General features: G+C 36.2%; 1 protein-coding gene across 1 annotated transcript in view; it reads left to right on the top strand.

Annotated features, from left to right (window-relative positions):
• Positions 1-16,540, top strand: part of CRACDL (CRACD like) — a 328,296-nt gene that overhangs the window by 51,205 nt on the left and 260,551 nt on the right. The window contains exons 3-4 of the mRNA XM_044071817.1: positions 6,244-6,379; positions 12,573-12,734. Of these exons, the coding sequence (XP_043927752.1) occupies positions 6,244-6,379; positions 12,573-12,734 (298 nt within the window). The remainder of the gene's footprint in view (positions 1-6,243; positions 6,380-12,572; positions 12,735-16,540) is intronic.

Genomic DNA, 16,540 nt, shown 5'->3' with positions numbered 1-16,540 from the left:
TTGAACTCAGAAAAAAGTATTTTGATGAATTAATATGATTCAGTACTATGTTTCATGGATATCAGTTAACAAAAATCCTAACATTGAATTTGTGACGAACCCCTGCAATGTGGAACTTTGAGGAACATGGATTTTTTAGGACCCAAAATGGGTAACATTCCTCATAAAGAGATACACTTGAGAGGTATGTTTGCTGTAGTGGCTAAGTGTGTCTACGTGTAACACAACTGTACCTTCTTAAGGATAACAAGCAGGAGCAGCCAGTGTTCTAATAGCAGCTGCATTCATTGTTTCTTTCTAAAATAATACAAATTAATGCTGTACATTTTCTATATGCTTTGTACTACGTATCACTGATCAAAGCTTAAGGTTTTACTTAGCGACATGATGTTGTGCAGAAGTGCAGACAGGAAAAAGTAGCACACCATATATATAAACCTTACAGCTAAAATTCTGTGCTGGTTTGTGTAGCATTGCATGCGTGTATATGTATGTTGGGAGGTGGAGGGGGTTGAACAATTTTCCAGGGTTACTGGCACCTAACTACTTGTATCTCTTTAGTTTCAAAAATGCAATTATACACTGTCTATGTCTTTCATTTTTATAAACCTAATTATCTAATTCCTCCATTTTAATTTTAAAAACATTTCTACCTCTTCATACCCTCTTAACATTTAGAAATGTAATTATTTAGTCACTCCCTCCTTGTTCCAAAAACCTAATTACCGATTGCCAGTCTTTTTACTTTCATAAACTTAACTAACCTGATGGGATAGAGCAGGATTGCTTTACTCACACAATCTAAAGTTTTTGAGATAGAACATTCTATAGGTTTATAAGTAAGTACTAGGCTAGCTGCCCTTGTAGGCCATTTTAAGCCTAGCAAATTTCCTTTTTGTGCCCAAATTAATCTATCCCATTTGTTTAGAGACTGGCCTTATCCATCCCATGCTTAATAACTATATATTACCCCTAATGAGAAAAACAGGGATCATACCCATGCCTCTCAACCTCTTCACACAAGAAATCTGGACAAAGTCTAAATAATGGTGGGGGGGGGGGGGGGTCAAAGGCACAAAAATAGGAACGTATTTTAAATACTGTTTTTAGAAAGTTGCTAAAATAAAAGGATTTGTATTAGCATGCATTTTCTGAAGGATATGAAGTCCGAAAATCAAATATATGTCATTATTTAGTGAATTCAATCATCAGTGATTTGCCAGAAAGCAACAAATTTTATGAGGAACAAACCAAAAATATGAGGCAAAATCTGGACATTCTGTGAAAATCTGGACAGTTGAGAGATATGATCATACCATAGATAATTTGAGGTGATCCATACATGAGATAAAGCATTTCGGATCTGCCTTTGTCCAGCGGTAGTACAGGGAGTTGTCCTGGGGTAAATGTTCTCTTTCTCATCAAGAGATCCAAGTTGCACTTGAATATGGACAGGTGTGAACTTTGTTGTATGTGGATGGCGATTCCATTCCACAGCAGCAGTATCCTTTGTGAGCTATGCCTGTCCCTTCAAACAGTTCTGTTGATGTTGCAGAAGATGTTTATAGATCCCTAGACTGAGTATTTCTGATGCCATCTGACTTCCTGATATACAGTAAATACGTCAGTGTTGGGTTGGAGGATGACTTGTATGCCAGACAAAGGTCACCTCTTGGCAGGATACCAAATATAATGACAGAGCTTTGAGTCGGTCTATGTAGAGCAGATGAATGAGTTGACTGTAGTTAACCACCAGGAACACAAAAACGTATTTGAAAGACAAAGTCCACAATAGTAGAAATGCTTAATTTATTAACAAGATAAAAGCTTTTGGGATATACCCTTCCTCAGTTATCAATAATATAACTTGATAACTGAGGAAGGGTGTATCCCGAAAGCTTTTATCTTGTTAATAAATTAAGCGTTTCTACTATTGTGGACTCTGCCTTTCAAAAAAGTCGGTCTATGTAGGACATGTTTTTTAGGCCTTATATCTTTTTAGTAAGATATCTGTGTGAGCATTACAGTTGTTACATGTGTCTGGACAGATGTATGTCAAAGGGGGCATTATATTTAATGACTGGCTTAATGAGTGCCAAGTAAATGGTTAGAAAGAATGACCAGTTCCTCACCAGAGTGAACAAGTACATGGTTACTATTTCATGCCTGCCGAGGACTGAAACAGTGACCATAGCAAATAAGATTAAAAACATATTAAATAATGGAAACCTATAATTGTGCATTGGGAGCAAATTATGTTAATCAATGTTTTTACATCAGAAGATGATTTGGAGTGTATCTTCAGCAAATTATTGTCTTGCCTTACATGACATCTATACTTTGGGGGAAATGTTGACATTTTACAGCTGGCTTTGGCAGTGGCGTTATTATCAAGTCATGGGAAGGGAGGACATTTTTTAGTTATTATCAATAACTTCTTGAATTTTATTAATTCCTTAAGTAAGTAAACTCACTAAGTGTGTCTGTTAATGCAGCAGCACCCCTGGAGCAAAGTTTGGTTATGTAACTTGTTTAGAGTCCTACAGCAGGAAATGGAGATTGGGGGATTCAAACTCAGGGATGTAAGCCAAAGAACATTAGCAGCTCATACCCTTAATCAGTTGCACTAAACTACCATCCTTCACTTGCCTTGAATGGCTGGAGTTCCTTATCTGCTTACTTCTCAAATTTTGTTACAGTCAATGAGTTCAACTAAACCACATAAAACTTTGAACTTCCTCAGAATGCGTAATAGTAATGCTAATAACTTCAGCCCTCTCAGTGTGGCATTGCTTCCACACTATTACACTTAAACATAAACTTTAAAAAAAACTTATATTTAATATTTTTTAAACTGGTAAGTGGATTACAGATATTTTCCAGCATTAGGCAAAAGGAAGGATTACATGCAGGGAACATTTTGAGTAGTCACAACACATCATATTTTGCAAGAGGGAGGAGACAAAGATGACTTAAGGAAGTCCACACGGCTGTAGGGAGAACATAAATCCACACAGTTTGTTCAGCTTTCTCTAATATACTGCAATATACACTACTCCAAAACTCTTCTCTGGTCCAGTTCAACCATTTTCTGCCTTTATGTTTCTACTTGTCCTCATATTTTATACAGCTGTAAGCCTATGATAGCACTGCAGTGCAATTATAAGTCAAACTGTTTTGGCTTGTTTTCCCACGTTCAGTTACATGAATCATGTTTCTGTCCCACCCCCATCCCACTCCATCCAGCACACTCACATCTCTTGATTTATGTATTATTTTAATCTTAAATGTGACTGTAACAAGCATTTCTCTGCTACGCTGTTGAATTGGTAACATTGTGTCACAAGTCTTAGGGATCATTATGTTACCAATCAACATAGTATTTGTTATTATTTTATTTTATTTAATAGTTAATGCTTACTAGTGTTTGTTTTCATACTGTCTGAGACTGACTATTTCACAGTCATTTTTGTAAATGCAGTCATTACCATCCATCTAGTTGGAAATCTCATGTCAGCAAGAGACATAGCTCTAAACCTCTTAGCACAAAACATCTGGACAAAGCCAAAAATAATAGGGGGACAAGGCCAAAAATAAGGAAACATTTCAAATATTGCTCTTATAAACTTAGAAAGTTGCTAGAATAAAAGGTCTTGTGTTACCACGCATTTTCTGAAGAATATGAAGTTATTATTTAGTGAATTAAATCCTCACTGATTTGCCTCCAAAATCTAGAAAATCACAAATTTTATGAAAAACAGAACAAAAATATGACAGTTAAGAGGTAAGGTATGACAAGAGAAGTAAAAGAAACACAGTACCTCTCTCTCAGTTTTCAAATTAAGCCTGGTCTTATTACATTCCAGCACAGGAAATGGAGTGGAACAGAAAGCCAAATGGCTAATCAGAATAGTGACTGAACAGTCTGGGGTGTGAGCAGCTAACACACCGAACTATACAAGAGATGTGAAGATGCAATTACTTATAATACTGGATTAGCCACTAGGGCAGTGCATGATGGGAAATGTTATCTGCCCCTCTAACAAGACTTGTAATTACTATGGAAGTAAGACTACTAGCTGGAAATTGCTTCTACTTTGTTGTAGTGCCTCTCAGTCAAATTTCTGGGACACACAATGACCCTGTTGTAGTTTAGTATGGGGCCCTATTGGGCCAAATAATTTCAATTGGCCTAAGATAAGCCCTGAGGTATAGTATATATTCTTATCAGTTCACCTTAACTGCTCACCTCTCAGGTTTGTGTGTAAAAGGAATCAGGTTACAATCAGTATGCAGATGAGAACAGTACCATACCTCATCAGAATAATGAATAGGTTCTGTTTGAATTACCTAAGCTAACAAAGCTCAGAAGTAATATTTGCTGAATCTTATGCAATTTAGGATGGACTTTCCTTATGAGACAAAAAGCCACGTTTGACCCAAATGGAGAGTTTTGCATCCCATGTACACATTAGACAGAATTTGCATTCAGTATGGTAAGAGCTGTCACTGAGTTTTTCAAACTTGAGTTTTGTAATAATTCCCTAGTGAATGTAATTATTTTATTTCATGATTGATTTTGATAAAAGGGTAAGTGAGTTAGTTCAATTAACTTTTTATGTAACACAAATTATTCACATTAGTTGGTCTAAATTTTTATGTCAGAACCTGAGGATGTTCATTTTATATATGATGCCATGTCCCTGCAGAGATATATAGACTATTTATTTATTCATTTTACATCTGTTACTCAGAGCAGAAAACTGTAATATTGTTAAGGCTACAATATGATATTAAATAATAAAAACAACTAGAATTTTACAGCAATCAATCAGTTTTTTTTACAAAGTGAAAATGTCTTTAGCATCATTAAGATACATGTTTGCCCTTCAATATCTAATATTAAATTAAGAAATGTTCCACTGTGGCAATCTAAGAAGGTGACAGTCCTAAAGCAGGGAACTGTTCAGTGTATTATTTTTCTGAGTCTTAGTTTGATCTGCATATGTGCAAATAATGCTTTTGTTACATAATGGGATGATGCTGACTTTACCTGGAGAGGGAATATTCTGTTAAGCACTGAAGTAGCTCTTATATTTTTGCAAGGGTGATGTTTTGAATGAATATATAACATAGAAGCTGACTGCACAGTAACCAATATTTAAACATGGTAATGTGCCTGATTTTGTTCTATGAAATCACTAGGTTATTTATTAAGAATTTGTAAAATGTAATTGTTATTGTAGTGTAATACAAAATGTAACTTAGGGCATTATGATAATCACATGGCACAGTGTGAAACAGTGTAGCACAGCATGGTACACTACAGCATTGCACTGCATGCATGTTATGGCATGATGCAGTGTAGCACAGCATGGTACACTACAGCATGGCATGGCATACATGTTATGGCATGATACAGTGTGACAAAACATGGTACACTACAGCACTGAACTGCATGCATGATATGGCATGAAACATTGTAGCACAGCATGGTACACTACAGCATTGCACTGCATGCATGTTGTGGCATGATATGCTGTGACAATGCATGGTACACTACAGCATTGCACTGCATGCATGTTATGGCATGGTATGCTGTGACAAGGCATGGTACACTACAGCATTGCACTGCATGCATGTTATGGCATAATATGGTGTAGTACAGCATGGTACGCTACAGCATGGCACTGCATACATGTTATGGCATGATACAGTGTGATGAAGCATGGTACACTACAGCACTGCACTGCACACATGATATGGCATGAAACATTGTAGCACAGCATGGTACACTACAGCATGACACTGCATACATGTTATGGCATGATACAGTGTGACAAAGCATGGTACACTACAGCACTGCACTGCACGCATGATATGGCATGAAACATTGTAGCACAGCATGATACACTACAGTACTGCACTGCATGCATGTTGTGGCATGATATGGTGTGACAAGGCATGGTATACTACAGCATTGGACTTCATGCATGTTATTGCATGATATGCTGTGACAAGGCATGGTACACTACAGCATTGCACTGCATGCATGTTATGGCACAGAATGTCATAGTTTGCTATTATGTTTCTGTTTCTTTGCCTTTAGAATGCAGGCATATCTAAGTGCATTATGGTAGGACATTATAAGGATATATAACAAATGACCTCTACTACATATGAAGTATTACTATGGATCTATAGGATAAATGCTCATTTATTTTCAATATTTGCTTTTCTTAGGAGCCATACAGGTATGATGGGGAGCAGAGCTTTATCACATGACAGCATCTTCTTCTCTGAGACTACGCAAGAGTCAACCAGGCCTGTAAGAGTCTTCTCCCAGGAAAGTGTATCTGAGAACATAAAAGCCCTGCAGGTAGAAGACATTTTACTTTCATTATAAGATTTTTTCTAATTATGAGTTGCTTCTATTTTACCTTCAATATTAAAAAAACATAAATCCTCCACTCTAAGTAGCATTATTATAACCCCAGCCTTTTTCCTGGTAGAAAAGTAAACAACCGCCTTCAAAACTGAACTAAGTGCAACTTTCTTATCAGGTTGACAGATTATGTCCACAAGTAATAAACACAGCATTAAGTGAGTTGAACTTTGAACTCATACAAACTCATTCATTGTATGTGAGGCTTAATGGATACACCTGGGTGCTATTATGTATAAGGAAGAATGAACTCCTGATGTATGTTGTTATATAGTGAATAACCTATCAGGAAACAGCAGTTTACTGCAAGTAATAATGTGATTTTAATTGAAAGTTCTGTTTTGCAAGGAAATGAAGTAAATGGATCATGAATGACTAACTTAAATAGAAAATAAGAGTAAACATTAATTTGTTGACCAAAGGTCTCCTGCAGAAGCAAACTGAAAAAGAAAAAAATATTTAATGGGTGTTAATCCTGAGTAATCACTGGTTATTCCTAACTGCTACATTTTTAAATGCACAATATACTTATCCATCTTTAGGCATAAAAAATGCATATTAATTAGGACCATCTGCTAATAAAGGATCACCAGAAAACTAGGCTGTACTATGTTCTTTTGCTTGTCATTTATTTCTGATTTATGAGTCAGGGGAGACCCGTGGAGAAAAAAATCCATATGTGCAATATAATTTCAATAGCAAAGTAAGTAAATTATCATCAAATGGTGCTAATCAATGCAGCAGCAGAACAATAATTTCAGCACTATAAAGCCAGATAAAAATAATTCAGCTTAATGCATCAAAATTATAATGAAAGCAAGATTATAAACAGAAGAGAGAATATTTAAAATGACTCATATGGACTGAAATGGAATTGGTACTGATACTTTGCAAATAGTTTTCAAAATCCCTATACTCCAAAAATCCTGTCACTTACCTAATTAAACTAAATAAAGTATAACATTAGACAAATAATTACTCCCAAATCTTACAAACACACAGTTAGGTGGGTGCCACAACCCTCAATGGTTTAGAGTATTGTGCTTGTAAAAATCATTTGCACTGTTGCACTGTGAATAGCTGTATTATTCACCCCTAAAATGGAGAAGGTAGTGCATAATAACCAATGATTTACTGTTGCACAGCAACTTTCTGCCTTCATCAAAAGAAGAAAGCTTACACTAAATGAAGTGCATTGAAGAACTATGAGCGTAAGTCTTATTGTCACCACTGTAAAAGTCATATTGTTCCTGGCTCCAGGGATGTTGTCTGATTCCATGACAAATGTCCGAGTACCTTCATTCTATTAATTATTCTGGTGACCTCCTCAATCTCTCGATTCATTTGAGGGTATCGCTTCAGTAATCCTACCACAAACCAAACTCTAGATCTATCCCTGGTGGTTTATCCTGTTAAAAGAGAAGTAAGCTTTGTTGTCATTTTTGTTTTATTTCATCAATATGTTATGGAGCTATAGATGAACTGAACTATATGAATTGTAATACAAATTAAAAATGCATATGGTTGGCCAAAAAAATATATCTGCATTTGACAAATACATCTGATAATCCCCCATAAAACACTTGCTAGACATACTATTGGTTCTGCTGACATTTGGGGTGGTGGATTCTACTCCAAAGTCCTGACTCCCAGCACTCCAACAAACTAACTAGTCAATCACAACTGGTCAGCTAGTCAATGAGCCTTGAAAATAGAAAAAAAGTTTTCTTCAGCGGCTCATGCTGTGTACCCCATAGAATTTGCCCCACCACACTTCCTTACTTATATATGATAACTTCATGATTGTGACAACACTTAAAAAAAAATAATAGCTCTTTCACCAACCCATTAAAACAATGGGAAACATAGTTAGGGAATCAGAATATTTTATGACTTGTAACCTGATGGGTTCAGCTTCATCGAACCTCAGTTTGTCAACATGTAGGGATGCTGGCATAGGGGAGCTTTCATGTATCAAAGCAACTCTCCATGGCAGGACCTTCAGAAATGAGCTCCACTCCTGCACCTTTCAATTTTAAATTAGCTGTTAGGTTCCCCTGAATAAAAGGCCGCATTCATCATATATACTGTATATACACACACACACACACACACACACACACACACACACACATATATATATATATATATATATATATATATATACCTGAGAACAACGAAAGCTATAAACGCCAACAATGAGAACACCATCACCGGAAGACCGACAACGGAAATAATTGACAGTTTGAAATCCCGAAGCTGAAAACACCGACATGCGAAACGAGCATGATTGTGTAAGTATGCTATAGTGACGGACTTTAGGGTTAGGGTGTGGGTAAGGTAAGTGTGCGATAGTGATGGACTTTAGGGTTAGGGTGCAGGTAAGATAAGTGTGCGATAGTGACGGACTTTAGGGTTAGGGTGTGGGTAAGGTAAGTGTGCGATAGTGATGGACTTTAGGGTTAGGGTTTGGGTTAAGGTTAGTGCATAGATAGTTGTGTATGTAAGGTTTAGTGTAGGTTTGTAAGGTTTTTGGTGTGCTTGTGTTGTGTGTGTGTTTTTCGGAAAAGGAATTTGTTTTGTTTTGTTGACTGTCAGGATTGTGGTTTGTCAGGCATGTGAACTTTCGTGTTTTTGAACTTTCGGTTTTCTGGTGTCGGTGATCTCGTTGTCAGTGTTTTCGCTTGTCGGTGTTATCAGAAGGATATATATATATATATATATATATATATATATATATATATATATATATATATATATATATATATATACTGTATACAGGAAACGTTGTAGATTGCATTAAATTGATGTCTGCACAGATGTCACATGTAAGAACATGCTCTATAACAGTCCTGTGATGATTTTTCTTTCAACTACATATTTATTGAATGGTTATATTGTATGACAAATAATGACAGTTAGTGGGAAAAAAGCAACCTATACTATGCAAATAGGGATAGAAAAAGATTACAGAATATTGTCATATTCCTTCAGCAGATGTATGTACTGATTGCATGATTGAACATATTCAGAGCAGAGAGCCTAGTGGTGTATTAGACAACATTGGCATTGATTCATATGTTTATATCCAAAAAATAGAACAAAACTGCCTTAGGAGTAGGGGTCAAAAAGCATCCAGTTCTGCTTCAATGTCTGCAATATCTCAGCTTTGTATCTGAGAAAGCTGAAAGGAAAAAGGAAAGAGGCGAGAGAAAACGTTATCATGCTATATCTCTTATTTGGTATAAAAGTACAATCTAGAAAGATTCAGCATTTATTTCATACACTTGTTTATCTGCATGATTCTTTTGTTCATGCAATATGAAAACAGAGACTGTTAAGAAAGAAAAATAATCTAGCTTTAGTTGTAAACATTATCTTTGATCGATTCTAAATCTATAATTAATCTCATAGCTTGATTGTGATTTTTTTTTTTTTTTTTTTTTTTTTGCAAAACAGATTTTAAACTCTCATCCCTCCTGGAAAAGTTTCATATTGACAGGTGTCAGTCTGTAATCTCCTCTGCCATGCCTTCCACTGAATCTGCTGACGCCACTCCTGGATGAAGTGTTGCAGAATCACAATATAGCCATATTGTCATCAGTATTTTGCATTCTGGTTAAAGCTTTTGCTGTCTCATAGTACTTTGTTTACGTAGAGTCCATCTGCTGGAAATTGCACATTAAAGTGGCTTCACTCAATACCAAGTTTCTAAACAAAAAATTTCCCTAACGTGAGGTTGTCCTGCAACTTGAATATATTCATATGTGTGTTGTTACAGACTCATGTTTCCGAAGCAATGAAAGCTCTCCCTCAGTTCCTGATTATAATGCCTGTCATGTCTTCAGACCTTGTGGCAGTTGTGAGGGGGTATCAGCATTTGTCAAGGATGTCATTACCTCATGACAGATTCTATGGGACACCAAATGTGAACATCTAGATGTCCAAATCACCCTCAACAAAAACTAATTACCACTGCATTGTTAGCTCTTTGTGTCCTTTTCTGAGCATGAAAGCTATCCTGACACCTTAAATGAAATCCCCATTAAACCCAAGACCTCTACTGGGGGGGGCTTAAACTACCCATCAATAAACTGGACAGTCTACATTGCCAGTGGTCAGCATGTCCAATGTTTCCTTGATGTTATAAGTGCTAACTCCCTTGCACAGTTTGTTAACCATCCTACTAGGGCCCCCAAAATGTATGCCACAGTCACAGCTTCCCACTTTAATTACTGTGGAACATTTCCTGTCAGTTCTCTGAAATATTAAGATCATCTCATCCATGGGTTCAGATAACATGCCAGTTTGTTTAATTATCAGTATCAAATATGGCCTAACTTAACCTCTAGTTAACCTTTTTAATCTAAGCGTCTCCACCGATTACATCCAGGAAGCCTGGAAAACAGGCATTGTAATGCTGTTGTGTAAGAGTGGTCTAAATACAGACCCTGATAACTGCAGACCTATTTGTCTCTCTAGCCTCATATGTAAAGTTATGAAATATAATATCTTTGACCTCATTAATCTGGACATTAAAAATCTGTTAACCTTGGACAGTCATCAATTTGGTTTTGACAAAGGAAGATCTTGCTTATTTGAGCTTATTAACATCTTTAAAAAAGTCATTTTACTTTGAAAATACTTTGAAAAAAGTATTGTATAGTGGTTAAGCAGTACAAATATCATATTTAGACCTGGCCAAGGCCTTCTGCCCTCTTCCCCATGCAGGCATTATTAACAAACTTATAAATCTGAATGTAAATCCTTATGTTGTGCTATGGATAGCTAACTGGTTGTGGTTAGAGTTGCGAGTTCCACTTCTGAAAGCAAAAAAGTAACCAATGGGCTCAGTTTTGAGCCCTCTCCTGTCTGACATCTATTTCTGAGACCTTCAGACCAACATTCCTATCCCATGGTTACCTAAGTTTGCAGACAACTATAAATAAGGAGTTGTTAAGTGATCTTTTACTGACTTACAATTGCTCCAGCATGGTTAAGACTTTTAAAGTAAGTGGTGCAAAGACAAGGGTCTGAAATTAAATGTGAAAAATGGAGTATAATTATTTTTTTGTCAAAAAAAAAGATTCCCATATCATATAGGTAACACACCCCCTCCAATCAAGCACTGTCATAAGAGATCTATTCTTGCTGATAATTCCTTATCTTTTGACCATCATGTCTCTGCAGTAGCTCAGAAAGCTTTCCATTTGCCTGATCTATTTTCCAAAGGCATCTCCTATACATCCAAGGTAGTCATAATTCTCCTTTACTATCCATAGCACAACATAAGGATTTACATTCAGATCTGTTATTGAGTAAAATACTTCTTTGGCATATATTGGTCTAAAAATATCACTTAACCTGAGAGACCTCAGAGATTCTTAACTAAAAAAGATCAGTGTCCTCAAAAATCTTGATAACTAAGACAGTCTGACATCCCACTGTCTAAATTCAGTTTCTTACAGAACCCTCTGTGGGATCTGTGTCTAGCCTTTAGAGCCATGCAAGATCTAACCTTCTTTGATCTTTGGTTCCTTCACAAAACAAACAGCTCATTGAGTATCTGATTAAATAAACTAAATCTTCATCAACTGCTAATACGACATGTTGGTATGATAGGTTCATATCCCAAAGTATCTTCTTTTTCTGGGACAAACTTCCACTACATTTCAAGCAGAGTAGCACCATTGCCACCTTCAAGGTAAATGGCATCTTCAGATTGACCCTCGATCTACCCTATATTGCCCTCTTTGAGGATAGTGGGAGATTTGAGTATGGTTTATTGGCTAGGCTTGCAATGGCCTGCAGACTGGTTGCTTAATACTTACCTATGAACCCACAGACCTATGTTAAACAGTAACAAGAAGAAAGTTTCTATTCCTAGGACAGTACATTGGGAGAGTCCAAAACATGCTGGCCATGACACAGTGGCAGTGAGTAAGAAGATGGTAGTTATTAGAGGGAAACTGGGCTAGGCAACAAATGCCATATGGACATGAGTGTATTATCTGACCAGGGAAAGTGCATTGTGATAAACAAAGTAAAACAAATGATGGCAACTGTGTTATCAATATTATACTATCAAATTATTTTAAGTTTAACATTCCTTCTTTCTGAATTTTAGCTAAAACTACAGGAAAATATAAAATTGGGGCCTCCCCCACGATTAATTCCCACAAAAAAGATGGATGACACCGGGACTAGTTCTGAAGATGACGGCCTACCTAGAAGTCCTCCAGAAATGTTCTCACTGCATGAAGATGTGAATCGCAGTCTTACGGCAAGAGTATGAACAATCTTAATAATTCTCATTATTTTTCATCTGAAGACCATGTAGATTAAAATGTAGAGCACATTTGTAATAAGCCACTCCTGGCTAAATATAACTTTATTTAATATGCTTAATGCCATGAAAGTCATGTGCCTTCTCACTGTCTTTGTTGAGGAACTCTGCCATTAATGCTTACACAAAGCATATTTTTTTCTGAATTAGGTGACTGGTTTATGCAATATGTTGCAATGTGTGCATGTTTTATATCACTTTGTTAGATGAAGACTGTTATTTGTTGCGTTGTTTCACTGCTTTAAATAATTAAATGCATTGCAATGTATTAGCTTTTACCTAGGTTCATTCACAATAAATGCATTCTAAGCATTTTTCTTAAAGTCACCACCATACAGTGACTCAGTTGACCCCCACCACCACCATCTTACACCAACTTTCATCAATAAAGTGTCATGACCAAAACCTATGTAGGTGGCTCTTATGGCATGCCCAGGAAATATTGGAGGCTTGGGAAGGGATGTGGGAAACTACCCTCCTCTTTCTCTTTATCTGACCCCATGGAAGAAACCCAGATGAAACAATGTGGATGACATAATGAGAGTAGCAACATTTTGCAGGTAATGTTAAGTGACTTCTTACCACTTGCACTAACAGGGGTGTCTTTCTGTGTGTGTGTGTGTGTATGTGAGTGTGCACATGCATGGGGAGGTGGTGTATGTGTGTGTGTGCAGGCAAACAAATACAGCACAAGTGCTATGCCAGACAGTTAATAGACATTACACCTCTTAGGGCAATAAGTCCTCATGTGTCATATATTTTAATTTACAACACACACACACACACACACACACACACACACACACACACACACAATATTTGTGTGTGGTTCTGTATCTCTTTCTCTCTCTCTATACATATATATGTATATATATATATATATATATATATATATATATATATATATATATATATATATATATATATATATATATATATATATATATATATATATATATATATATATTTATATATATATATATATGTTTATATATATATAAATATATATATATATATATATATAGCAGTAACATAGCATTCAATATTCTGAACACTAAATCAAAAGGTAGGAACCCATAAAATACATATATACCATTTAAAGCAGTATTCATTACAACCCTCACAAAAAAGTATGCCTGTGAGGTTTGCTACATTCCTTGCCAACTGTATGACAAAGCCATTTTTTATATACTTGTTGACTGAGTAAGCCCACTGGACACTAGTATCTCTTTTCAGGAGCAACCCAGCAGCACTGTATGGTAAAGTGACTTGCTCAGAGTCATGTAACAGGCAAACAAAGGTGGTCGGACTCAAACATTTTCCCTAATTTGCAGGAAGCGTTTCAATAACAACTCAGATCTTTAGTTCTCTGCACCAACTACCAGGCAAATCCATTCCTTGTACCTTTATTTCTACCCTTCAGTCTTAACCTTCTGTGTGTTGTTTAAACCCTCCTTACAATCAAGGATTTACTCCATTTAAATAGTTATTGTTTAGTGCTGAAAGATCATAGATCATAGATATCTGCCATTGAATGTTTATATCCTACTGAGCAGTGAAATCTGATTTACTGACTGGGTTATTGCTGAATGGTACTTCCCACAAGAGATATGGCCATATAGGTAGGTGCCAGAGTATGCAAGCATCCAAGTGTCCGAGCAGAATCCACTGTGCATGATCTTGACTCATTTAGTAGACATGATATCACTCAGACCCAATACTTCTACAACCTTGGCATGCTGTTAGTCAACTCAGAAGAACAGCAATTCTCCCAAAGTTGCAAAAACACAAAACATTTGTTTGAAATTATATCTGAGGTTAATTGCAGTATATTTGGATAAATGTCAGGTTGTAGTTCAGGATTTTCTTTCCTGTGAGTGAAAGTGATGTTTATTTACTGATGGAATAATTTCATGGAGAACATTTTCTAAGCTGTTGTAAAAGCTAGATGTGGGATAATTGTGACACAACATTTAGTTTTGTATGGTTGCCTAAGGTCTCTGCTGTGACCCTGTAAGATTGTTGCTTTGGCATATGATTATTAAATCTATTTGCAAGAGATATTGACAAAGTAACAGGCACCATCTACTACTTTCTAGCATTGTCTGTCCGTTTACAATTGCATGTTAGTAACTCCCAAAAAATAGAGATACTACTGTTTGTTTTAGACTGTGTTTCTGATAGAGCAAGAATATCTCTGTTGTGTTGGACAACCCATAATTCCATGATTCTAGTTCTGTTTTGTTAGTTATAATTCTGTTTAAGAGTGAGCTATTTTAAGCATTTGAGATTTGCATACTGTAGTTTTGAAGCTGTTGAGATGTGTGTGGAAAATGGTTTTAGCTAGGTTGTAGTTTTAATTTAAATTCACCTGATAATTACATTATTCTTTAATATATGCATATATTTTAATTCACCTTATAGTTGCATTATTATTTTAGAGATATTGTGTTTGCTTGTGCATGCATGTGTGCATGTGCATGTGTGTGCGTGTATGCATGGGTTGTAATGGACACTGCTTTACAAGAAATAAGGATAGGCTGATCTCTTTTTATGATACATAGCAAATTAAATTATCTTTACCAACAGTAATTACTATTAATGTTTGTTGAGTTTGGTGTACATTTGACAGTTCATATCCTATATCTACATCTGTCTATCTATATCTGTGTATCTATCGATCTATCTATCTATATATATATATATATATATATATATATATGTGTGTGTGTGTGTGTGTGTGTGTGTGTGTGTGTGTGTGTGTGTGTGTATATTTTATATATATATATATATATATATAGAGAGAGAGAGAGAGAGAGAGAGAGTGAGTTTAGGGCATTGGTTATTGTATTTGTGAGATTAGTTAGAAGAGTGAGGGAGTGAGAAAGCGTATATGTATTATTGTTGTCGTAATTTGCTGGAAGTCATTGTTACACACTGTAGTAATGATTAAATAACATGTGAGAGATGTAAAAATGGTCAACTGCTGTCATGTCAGAAGGAGTAGGTATAAAGGTAATACAACCATGGAATGAGTGGTTAGCAAAAGTTAGGGTTGGGCCCCAAAGAGATGTAGCAGGTCTTATTGCAGACCATTTCCAAAGCTGCATTGCATTTTTTGCAAACCTCTATATGTTTACATATTCAGTATGGCATGACTTCTCTACAGGCCATCAAGTTTCTATTCCTTGAGAGTCAGGTACCTGTGTCACAAGACACTGGAAAATAAAATGCCAGTGATTGTTTTCAACAGGTGGAAATCCCTACTGGTATGGTTTCTAAGTGTGCACCAACTCTATCTTCTTCATGTTTGTGCAGTTGTGGAGTTAGTATATATACGTTTCTGGGAGTTTCAGGAGTTTGCACTCCAGTAAAAAAACCTTTCAGTTTGAGTTTTTGTCATTTGTGATTTGGGCATTTATTTATTTATTTACTTTTAGGCCTGCAGTTTTTTTCTTCACTTAAGGTTTAGTGGTGAGAACAACTTGATGTCGGTAAGCAAATTACTGTCATCTTTGTTGTTGATATATGTTTGTTATGGGCGTTAAAAAATAAAATAACCAAGGCACTAGCTGTAATGGAGGGCTTTATGAGCATTCTCAAGGGTCTTCTGGAATACAGGCTCCAAAAGAAATCAGGCAGGGCTGCTCTGAGATGGAAGATTGTGAGCCCTGAAAGTACAGATGAGAACAGGAATGGGCAGGAAGTAATGCATGTGATGAGAAAGTGTCAGGCACAGGTGTTAGGCC

Source organism: Protopterus annectens, chromosome 5.part0, assembly GCF_019279795.1.
Source record: "Protopterus annectens isolate FY-2018-M chromosome 5.part0, PAN1.0, whole genome shotgun sequence".
NCBI lineage: Eukaryota > Metazoa > Chordata > Ceratodontiformes > Protopteridae > Protopterus > Protopterus annectens.
The sequence above is the reverse complement of the archived record's forward strand: the minus strand, read 5'-3'. Positions and strand labels throughout refer to the sequence as shown.